At 34.2% G+C, this 11,467-nt stretch overlaps 1 protein-coding gene and 1 long non-coding RNA gene across 4 annotated transcripts in view; one reads left to right on the forward strand and one right to left on the reverse strand.

The window, feature by feature from the left end:
* LOC129218077 (N-acetylglucosamine-6-phosphate deacetylase-like) overlaps positions 1 to 10,543 on the reverse strand; it is a 66,818-nt gene extending 56,275 nt beyond the window's left edge. For 2 of the 3 annotated variants that reach the window (XM_054852270.1, XM_054852272.1), the window contains exon 1: positions 10,387 to 10,520. Coding sequence is in view for 1 of the 3 variants with exons in the window: in XM_054852271.1 (XP_054708246.1) it covers positions 10,387 to 10,409 (23 nt within the window). In the remaining 2 variants the exon portion in view is untranslated. Of the gene's footprint in view, positions 1 to 10,386 lie in introns of all 3 variants that reach the window. The other variant, XM_054852271.1, reaches the window with a different exon arrangement.
* Positions 1,852 to 7,239, forward strand: LOC129218078 (uncharacterized). Its single transcript, XR_008580283.1, has 3 exons — positions 1,852 to 1,897; positions 3,620 to 3,687; positions 7,104 to 7,239. It is a non-coding gene; the product is annotated as an uncharacterized LOC129218078 (long non-coding RNA).
* Positions 10,544 to 11,467: the final 924 nt, after the last annotated feature.

Genomic DNA, 11,467 nt, shown 5'->3' on the forward strand with positions numbered 1-11,467 from the left:
ATAGTTATCTTGAAATTTATTTTGAAAAACCCTTGCTATGTTGGAATTTCTGCACAGAAGCAAAGTTCACTTCCTGTTTTTCTTTGGCAATTTTTGTAGTAAAACCAGTTCTGGAGGCATCTGCTTATAGTTTTTTTATCCTTTTTCTTAGAAATTTTAAGAATAGGAGATTAGGATGAGATAATAGGTGAGTCTGTGTATGAGAGGGGTGCTTTCATCCTTTTTATCTTTAAGTTTTCCCCAGAGCTAAGATTGTTTGCTTTTCTTTGTAACTAACTGCCCACTTTGACGACAGGGGTCAATTTTTTGTCAGAAGTTCGTAGATGAAAAAAGGTGAAGTCACCGTTTATTTTAAAATGTTTCAGTAATAACCAGTCAAAATATTGCACACTAGACATTATTACATTGAAACAGGGATGTAAGAAAATTTAAAATCTAGAAAAATAATGAAGAAGAACTTGTTAATCACTATGCAAAAGTCACAGGCAGCTAGTGAACACAAAAAGTGGGGGTCGAAAGAAGTGTAGAGCGGTAGGTTAGGTGGACAGCGTTCCTATGCTGTTTTATTTTTAATTGGGCAAATGACATTATTATTGATTCAGTGACCTCTTAACATTTTGGGACATGACCTTAAAAATCAGGACCAGATGGAACTCCTTCCTTCTCCCCCCCCCCAATCCATTTTTCTTTTTATGAAATAATAACATGAACAAAATACACACTTAAGTCAATTCTTCTTTCTTTAAACTCAACTTGCTACGTTACAACTGTCTCTATATTTACCTTAATATGACTTTTTATAGCTGTAAAAATTTCAATTTGCTTCATATTACGACTTACATTATCCACTTTTTCGGAGTACGTTGGGTCGGATCAACCAACCCGAAGTAATTTAAAACCTTTTTATTTCTCTTAAATCTATATGAATTGTTTGAATAGTATGCATTCATTTCATGACACAATTGTTTGGATACAATAATAAAAAAAAACAAATGTATGTTTCATATATAAATATTTAAAAAAAATTATATACTCACACCTGTTTTTGTACGTTTTTTTTTCTTTGTGCAATCCTTGTTTCTGCTATTTAGTAGTCATTTTTGTTTTGAACACTATTTTGACAGCTCCTCACGATCTTTAGAAAGGTTTTATGCAGTCAATATTTACCTTACAAAAACAGGTTTGAGTGTACTAAATTAATGTTGCCAAGAGGTTTATTTCATATCTGCACTTATTTACTATCTATACCCACTCAGCAGAACTGGTCGGCGAGACGTCCCATACTGGTCGTATGTTTGACGTCTGGAGGGCGCTTCAATATGATGTCCACAGGACGCCTCTAATTTTATTTTTAGTAAAATTTAGCGCAGAAAATGAGTCAAAAGATGATAAAATTGTCGAAAATAGATGAAAAACGTATATTTTATTTCAAAAAAGTTTAATTACTAATTAAAACCGTGTATTTCCAGTTTGGTCTTATAGCGTCAGTTTAGTCAGTCCCTGGGACGACATAACAATGACCATTTGAGGACCCTTTTACTCAACCCGGGTTCCAGCCCTCTACCCTGGTCCCTGGGTCGTCCTGGTGACGGACTTCATGCCGGCTATGCGACGCCGAACCTTTTTACACTTACACTTCATCAAGATATTCCGCGTAAAAATATACTCCTTAGCAATAAATAAATAAATAAATTATTGAAAGGTTTAAAATCGCGTCTTTTTGTTTCGAAACACATTGTAGCGAAGAAACATGGATGAAATAAAGAAAAAATTTAAGCTTCCAACGGTAATTTTATTTTTGATTCTATTTCGAGATATTCATGCGCGGCATTCTAAACCAGCGTTGTCTCTCTGAGCTCCCGCTCGCCGTTCGGCCATGTTTTTGCAAGCATGAAAGGTAAGTAAAAATATTTTTTTGTTTATTACGTATAGAAATGCAATAAGAACGTTGTGTGCATCTTTTCTTAAAGATGTTTAAGAGTAATCCTTAACGTCACCGAAAGAAAAAAAGCAAACTTTTAATGTATATTCGTGTGCGTTTTTACTTAAAATGTAGTGTTAACTATATTATGTGTTCCATTGTTTGTCCGTTGTGTTTGTGGCAGTTTAGTGTAAATGTTTACAGGGATACGTTCTTGAAGTATTGAAAAGCATTATGTTTTTTTGTTTTGTTTTTTGCGTGTCCCTGCAGCATGTGAAAAAAAAAAGGGGTGCTCGTTACGTAATGTAAATACACAATCATGCCGATACTTCGACTGTTGCAGATTCTGTTGATACTAAATTTAACAACGATATTTTTTTTTATGGTATGAAATTAGACAGTTGTGATTAACATTAATATAATGTGTTTTATTGCAAGCAAATTCGTATACTCATCTGTATTATAATGCAAGCGGATGATGTATAAAAATAATGATTTTATTGTTTTTCAAAGCTGAAAATTATTTTTCTTTATCTCATGCTTGGTTTTCTCCTTAAAGATGTTTATGTCATGATTCTGTAATTTTACTCCCTTAAAGTATTACACCAAATTTTTAAGAGTAAATAAACCTGAAAAGATTTTGCTGTTATGCATCGTTTTATTACTTTATTGCATTCAACTGTTTTAAATTTTTCAGGATGATTTACTTCCTTTTTATTTTTGTCATTCGCAAAAAAAAAATCATGTATAGTTTTTAATTTACTAATGCAATGATCATGCTCTTTTTCTGGAGAATTTCTTCAGTAGTATTTACATAAAGTTTGTCTGCGAGGTCACCAAGAGCCATTGAAATTTTAGGAGTCTTAGTCTGCTCTTTTTAGGAGAAGAGGGAGGCTTGCCATCGTTCTTATGGACTTGACCAGCGCTGACAAGATTCCATGCCACCCTAATCGAAAACTGGTTGACTGGGCATGTTCGAAATCAGATTCATGTTACGATTTTTATGGGGATGCCTGTCCCAAGCTAACAAGGCCTTTGGGTCTCGGTGGCCCTTGCATTCACGTGCATGATATAGTGTATGAAATTAAACTTTTTCTTCTCCTTTTTATTACAAAATTGTAATGCATTGTTATTTAAAGTCTGAACCAAATGATTGGTATGACAGCAGCAGTGTCATGTGATTTTTTGAATTTTACTAAAATTTATTTATAAATGTTTAAATTCCATTGAACTAGACTATATTCTTAATATTAGAGCAAGGTTTTGTTTTTGTGAACGACTTTATTTAACAACTACCAAATATTTTATTAGTGTTTAATGGAACTTGATATAATACAGTCGTAACTGCATTAAAGATACAAAGATAATTTTCATTTTAATTAAATTACAATAAAATACCATAAAAATTATTTTTCTTTAAAAAGCCGGCTTTTTACAGTGGTTTAAACCAAATAAAGCCCTGCCTACTGGTCCCTTGAACCAGTGAATTATTTTTCTAACCCATATGTAAGCAGTAGGTAACACTGCATGAGTGATGGCCTGTTTTCAGTTTTCATAAACTATGTAAAATTGTCTACACTGTAATATCAACGCAGCATATATAGAAGATTCAAGGGGTACTATAATGAAGTACCAAATACATATTAACATACTATTGTACTTTTTGTCATTACATATAATTTTCTTCCCTTTTTTAAGGAAGAAAACTTAAAGGGATCGAGGAGCAGAATTGGAAATGCTTCTACTTTAACTTTAAAGTCTAAAAGGTAATATCTTTTTGTATTGAATTTTCATGCTTTTTCTTTCTTTCAAATGCAAATAATATTTGTTTTTATTTGTCAGATTATATAGATCTAACCTCACTTTTCACCTTTTATTTCCATCGATTGACTTATGTTTTGCTTATGTGTTGAGCTAGGTTTCTTGAAGATCAAATTGTGACAAATGTTTTAATGAATGCATACTGAAATTTTAACTAAGGGAGTTACAGTTCTAATTTTGCTCCCCCTCCCCCCATATCTCTCCCTTTTCATGCAACTGAATTTTTAATTAAGTCCTTTGATTGTTTTATTATTTTTTAAGTTTCCTATAGTTCGGTTTAGAGCTGTTTTTTAGTCATAAGTATCTGTATAAAATGTTCCAAAATGAATATTTAAAAATCATTTTAAATACAGTGTAACTTTGATTTTAACGATAGCCAATTTAATGATTTCCCGAATTTAGCGATACATTTCACTGGTCCGAATTTAACTGCATTGAATGTATAAGCTCCTTGATTTGAAGATATCCTTATTTAACGAAAACTTTCTCCAGTCCTTTGACAATTATTCAATCGGGGTTATACTGTATTTTTTTTATATTTATTAGCACATAATTGTGAGTGTAGCAAATCTGCTACTTATATTTTTCCATGACTTTGAATTAATGCTCCCACAAAAGCAACTATGTTGTCAATCAAGTGCATGCTCATGTCTGTGTTAAGCTTGGTTTCAATGAATAAATTCTGAGGAATTACAAGAGATCTTACTGTTGGGGGAGGGGGGTTCTCAGGCTTAAATGAAGGGCTGACAAGAGTCTGTCGACTTAGTTGGAAAGTATGAGAGGGCTGGGGTTTGGTGAACAAACTGACAAGAATGCATTCCATATCATTCACTCTGAATAGCTTACACTCAGAAAACAGTTATTATATAAAACTGAGTGAATATTCAAGGGGTGACCATCCCTTAAGGGAAATGGTGCATTGCCTCCTAAGCTGCGAGCCCCCCCCCCCCCCCCCCCCCAAAAAAAAAAGCATTCAAAGATGTAGTTTGTTTCAGTTTCAATAATACCATTCCCATTCGGTCAGGACCCCCTTCCCTGCATTAAAGAATTTTTCTACAGTTTACACCAATTATTATTTTCAAGATGTATATGTTTGATTGAACAGAGTGTTGTTGAGTTGTACTTGCTTTCTGTACTACTTTTCTCGCCTTTTTTTTATTTTTACCAATTTCTTCAATCGTCATGTGTTGAAATTGTTACTTCCCTGCAAAAAGTCGTCAAAACCCCTAACCGCCCACTCGCCTCCCCCTCCAATAACTAATTTTTTGAAATAGTGATTGTTTTTTCTTTTTTCCCACTACAATATTCGTAACTTAATTTTGCATTTATTTGTGTAAATGTTATTTATTTATTATTGGTCATTTATGGATTATTTTTTATTTAGACATTGACATTTCATCCGACTTCGATTGCTTATTTTTATGTATATATATATATTTTTTGTAACCATAAAAATCGTCTTTTAAATAAGAAATCATTTGCGTGTTGTACACTATGTGCTAGGGCTGTACCCAAACTTTTGTTTCAAGGAGAATTTTACCAAACATATTTCTTGTGCAAATTCAATATGATCAATGAAATTTGATTTCATATTTTGTGTTCTGTTGCTTTTTGTTACAATAGATACTTAAAGAGCATTAACATGAAAAGTGAAAATACAATGTATTTCTTTCAATGAAAGAAAAAAAATCTGATCTAAGTTTTCTAATCACTCAAAAGGATAGATGTATTTACTCTTTACTCATCTAAGCAGATGACTAGCGCAGCCAGAAATACCTTCTGGAGGGTTTTTTTGATCAAAAATACCTTCTGAAGGGGTTTTCCCCCCATCAAAACAGCCTTTTCATATGCATAAACTACTGTATCATAATTTGCATTTTCATTAAAACCAATGCTTCTGAGGGTTGTTTTCAGCCCCTCTCCCCCTTTGTCACGCCACTGAAGCACATATAAAGTAATATTTCTAAAATTTCTATTTTATGACATTTATAAAATGTGTAAAAAGAGTTTGGTACTTTCAAATTTAAAGAATTTTGGTATTTTTGTTTGGTATTCAAAATTCAAAGAAAAATGTTGCATTGTTCTGTAGAAATGTTTACAATAAATGCAATAAAAATAAATACTGCAGATAAAACACCTTATTTACATTCTTATTCAATAATAATAATTTCATTTTTCAAATGAAATTGCGAAATAAATAAAAAAATTAAAAATAAAATAGTAATAGAAATGTTTTCAACAAGAAAAGTGTATAAAAACATCTTTTGAAGAAGTAGTTTTGAAAATTTTTGGTGCGGATTTATTTCTAAAGTGTCTATTAAGCTAGAAATTTCTAACCGTTGTTCTCCCCCCCCCCCCCCCCCGGAGTAGTAAGTATTGCCTTTGCTTTAAACTGGAAGACATTCTTGATTTGATTTTGAGTTTAACATTGATGATGGTGCCTGTTAGGTTTTTGCAATGTTAATGGCGTGGGAGGGGGGAGGGCAGATTCAGGAGAGGGTCCCTGTGACAGTAATTTGTTGTGATTATTATTACTTCATTTTTTTCGATGTGAAAAATAGTACATGGAATGAATATTAACGTGTGTGTGTTCCCGTTCTGTAAGGTATTTCTTATCAGGGCCTCATAATTCAAAGGAGTGACTGGGTTCGTTTACTGGGGTTATTGCTATTTTGAGTTTTCTAATTGTTCATTTTCAAAATAACAATCATGACTAATGAGTTCAACGGTTTTTTCAGAGCACTCTTCCACCTCAAACCACATGTGTGTCTATGCTTTTCCGATATTTTATAAATTTAATGCCATATATTCAAAGCTTGTGGTAGCATGATCAGCCTATCTGCCAAAAGAAATATGACTTTCATGATGAAAATTTGAAAAAATATGATCTATGGTGCAGGTAGCGACATTGAAAAAAATAGGGGGTTGGTAGGGCATAATTGAAAGGATTTTGATCTCATTGGGTTAGGGGAGGGGGGTGCCTTGTAGCATGTGAGGGGGTGCGCCATCATCCTTGGGGGATGGACTTAACTGATACTTTTTTACGTAGGTGGTACAACGTTCGACATTGAAACATGACTCCCTTTACAACAATTTCTGGATCCGCCCCTGTGAGAAGGGGGATGAATCTTTTGATTACTCGTTTTACAGTGGGGACTGAAGGAATAGAACAATATTTTGACAAGCCAGGAATAAGAATTTTCTTAGTACAATAGCTTATAAAATCGCATGACTTTTTCCTGTATTGAGCAAGTAATGTTTTTCTTTCTCTTCCCCCCCCCCAACCCATTAATATTGTGCTGTCCTTTTTTGTGGTTTTTGAAAATATTCTTATTTTTTCTCTTCATTAATTCTTTTTCAGATGGTATTGGAAAAAACATGAAGGTAGCAGATGACCAAGGGAAAATGAAATCCTGGCTGAAGCATTCAGCAGACTAGATGATAAGGGAAACAGCCAACAATTAAAGAAATTTATTGTATAAAATTTGTTAATAAAGGTGTTTCATTGTATTATTTTAGTACTGCTCTTTGTATCAAACTTCATGGAATCCATTAAATGAAATTCAGGTAAATTATATAAGAATGTTGTGCTACTTGTACTTCTTTTTTTCTTTTGCAAAACTAAGTCCTGGCTTAATGTATTTAATTATTTTCAGTTAGAATTTCATTGTGTATTGATAAGAACCAATTGTGCACAAGTTTTATCAACTTGGGGGGGGGGGAGGGCTGTATTTCAGTTTAATATTGATTGCTTACATGCAGGGAATAAATTGAGAATAACTTGTTTAAATGTGAATGTTCATTTAGACAACTTTTTATATCGCGAATAAGAATTTTGGATTGTTTTTCAAATGGAAACAAAATTTGATTGCAATCTTAACATTATGTACTGCGTGAAATACACCGCCAGCTCAGTCATTTCCAGCCGAGGACTGCAGTTTCGTGCTTATTCGTATTTCTGCCTTAGCCCTGGCTATAGGGCGGTAACTTACTGAATATACCTGCCTTGCCTTCAAAATTCGAGTTGAACCGAACCATTGTTTCGGTCACTCGTCTGGTTTGCGCTAATTCTATATTAGCTACCAGTTTGTTTGGCACTCTTGGCTTCCTTAAGTTGGTTTTCCATCTCCAGCTCAGTCACTTTCCTATGCCGGGCTGATGAGTGCTAATAAGCACGAAACTGCAGTCCTCGGCTGGAAATGACTGAGCTGGCGGTGTATTTCACGTATTTCTGCCTTAGCCCTGGCTATAGGGCGGTAACTTACTGAATATACCTGCCTTGCCTTCAAAATTCGAGTTGAACCGAACCATTGTTTCGGTCACTCGTCTGGTTTGCGCTAATTCTATATTAGCTACCAGTTTGTTTGGCACTCTTGGCTTCCTTAACTGGTTTTCCATCTCCAGCTCAGTCACTTTCCTATGCCGGGCTGATGAGTGCTAATAAGCACGAAACTGCAGTCCTCGGCTGGAAATGACTGAGCTGGCGGTGTATTTCACGTATTTCTGCCTTAGCCCTGGCTATAGGGCGGTAACTTACTGAATTATGTACTGGGTTAGAAGTTGTACTATGTATATTCAGGTTTTGGAAAGTTATTAAAAGGAATAAATAAAATACATGTGAAAATGTATAAGCAGTGCAGGGGCTGCTCCATTGTAGGCAAGATATTTTATTAACAGCTAGTTCAAGTAGTTTTAAATTGCATTACTAAGAGGATTTTTTCAAGCCACTTGCTATAAGAAAATTCAAAGCTGTTGCTTAAAACTTGAAAATCTCCAATTATATGTTTAATGAAAGGGCTACCTCTTTAAAGTTTTATCACAGTGAACTAAAATTTTGCATTTTAAATTCTTATAAAAGCTATATTAAATTCTTATATTAATAATTTTTTTAAAAAATGGAAAGTCATAAACATAAATAGACAAGTAAGAAGGTACATAAAATGATAATAAAAATTTTCATTCAAGGAATGCAATATGCCTAAACTATTTTTGTGTTTTTCAAGCTGCTTTAGGAAGAGATTGTTGGACTTTCCATTCTCCAAAGAGCTTGGAAGAAATAATAGAATACAATGCACCAAAACAATGAATGACAACTTTTTTAATTATCTGAGAGTGAAATTGATCTGAAAAAAAAACTGAAAGGCGTTCAATATATGTATTTTATAGTGATGATAAATATACTAAACTAAAATTGCTTTAATTGGCTTTTTTATTTTTTAATTTAATTTATATTTTTTAAAAATTAGTTTGCTTTATTTTGTCAAATAACATTGGGGCTGCAAACCTGATGAATTTTTAAGGGAAAAAAAAATAATTGTAATAATAAAAATTTTCGTAACTAAATGAGCTACAAAATGAAGTAAACTGAATTTTAAAAAAATAATAAGTTGAAATAAAAAATAAAATAGTCAAATAAAGCTCACTCTACACAATATAAAGCACTATAAATGGTCACCCGACGCCGAAGGGTGTGTCTGTAGACGACCCTAGGGCGCCGTGGGACCGTCGCTTTAATGTGGGTTAGTCCGCCCTAAGGCGATCCTGAGATGTCTCTGCGTCGTCCCTTAATAGTCGCAGTTCGTCTCCCGGACGGCAGACGGTGCCCTTCTGGGGACGTCTGCAGACCGTTATTGAACCCGGACATGGGGGCAGACTTAGGACGCCGGGGAGTGACGTTGCCAGGACGCCTCTATCGTCAGCAGATGACGTTCCAGTGACACCTGGGCGACGACATTATGCTGAGTGGGTATTTTCAAGTATTCTTCTAAAATTAAGCTGTGATGCTCTTGTGCACAATGTGCCAAAGAGTGGTACATTGTGCTCATTTGTGAAGCAGTTCTTAAAAGCAAAACACATTACTTTGCCCGAGCATCCACCATACTCGCCAGATCTTGTACCATGCAACTTCTATACCTTTTTCCAAAAGTGAAAAATGCAGTAAAGGAATTATATTTACAGTGTGTAAAAGTGCTGACGGCAAAAAGTGTTTACTGCAGAACGTGACACAAAAGCCCAACTTTGAACAGGGGAAAACTTGTATGCAGCGATGTATTGATAAGGAAGAGTAGAATGTTGAAGGGAACTAAAAGGTAAAGGTTTGTACACAATAATATCATCAAACTAATTTTTAAGGCTAGTTTAATGACTAAACAGTTGCAAACTGTTGTAGTAATTTTAAAGGATCAAAATATTTTATTCCTTCATTTCATGAAATAAATGAGAAGGAAGGCACTAAATAAAATTTGTGTGCCATATCCTCAAAAGTCATAGTCTGGCTCTGTATCTTTGTTCATCCCCTCTCACGATGCATGAATGCCTATTTCGATAGTCAGTACTCACCACTGCTTAGAGCTCAGTACTCACCACTGCCTATGTTTTAATAATTAATACATAGCTGTGCTTTTTTAAAGTATTAAAAAATAATTGTTGTATTCCAATATTCACACTTGATTAAAATACATTTTATAGAAACTTATCTTGTTCCTGAATTCAAATATTTCCGACCTTTAATTGATTTCTCAATGGATAGAGGCGTCATTTAGATTGGTATTGCAGCGGATGATAAATAAAAGGACTTTTTTTTGACGAGAAGCATCAATCAAAAATGAAACTTTTATCACATCTTTCTCAAAAAATATAAATACCTGTTGAGTGTGAAGCTAAACATTACCAATTTTAAGAGAAATATGAAATACTTAAGCTTCGTTTCTGCCTACAAATTACTTATAACGTAAGACAACATTTTTATCTCATTCAACCAATCCGCCTTTGAACTCTTGGAAAAAATAAAAATAAGCTAACCAAAACATTTCACTGGTTTCATTTCACTTCATCTGACGATATTACTCTACGCATAAATAATGGTGCATCGTTCAGATTACCATCTTTAGCTGTTTATCGTCAAATTCGGCTTCAAAATCTTTCACTTGTAAAAAACATTTATAGAGGTATTTTGCAGAACGTTTAGACCAGCCACGTCATTTAAGAGGGTCAAGAGGGAGAAATTGCACTCTTCACTTGGGGCGCGTTTCTAAACTCGAGACCGGTCGCGACCGAGCGACCGATCGAGACCAGGAGTGTTTATAAACTCTCTTCGGGGGCTCCGAACGAAACCCACTCGTGTTTACAAACTCCGATCGTGGTCATTTCGGTCGCGACCAGAGCGACCGCGCTTTTTCGCCGGGCGAATTCGTCACGTGACCGGTCGAATACTGTTTTTGCACAAATAGGCCGCAAAACTACTCTTATTTACATTTTGTTGGCTGCCGCGTAGATTGAGAGCATTAGAACAAAATAGAAAAAGTGCATTTTAGTCGAAAATTCTAAATCATTTTAATTTTTTTAACTACTGACAACCTGATCCACTGAATGTTTGGCGGAATCAACTCTTTTATTTTGTCTGTTCTTTTAGAGGAACACATTTACATTGCATGTTGAAGTTAGAAATTCATTCGTACAGCGGTCCTTAAACGTGGGGATAGAAATAAATTTAAATTTTTACGCTCGAATGATGCATATGTAGGGTAGAATTTAAAGTTGAAATAATGGTAAATTTTTGTATTTAGCTTGAAACAATGATTGAAAGCTTCGTTATCATATTTAACGCATGATTGTTGGCCCTAATATGCTGTTACAGTTGATATTTTTGTCAACCTAAAATTTGTAACTTTAGATCTGCATTTAAGATTCTTTTGATTTTCAGTGTGTTGGTTTTAATGAACAAAA

The sequence above is a fragment of the Uloborus diversus genome, chromosome 3 (genome assembly GCF_026930045.1).
Source record: "Uloborus diversus isolate 005 chromosome 3, Udiv.v.3.1, whole genome shotgun sequence".
NCBI classification, from domain to species: domain Eukaryota; kingdom Metazoa; phylum Arthropoda; class Arachnida; order Araneae; family Uloboridae; genus Uloborus; species Uloborus diversus.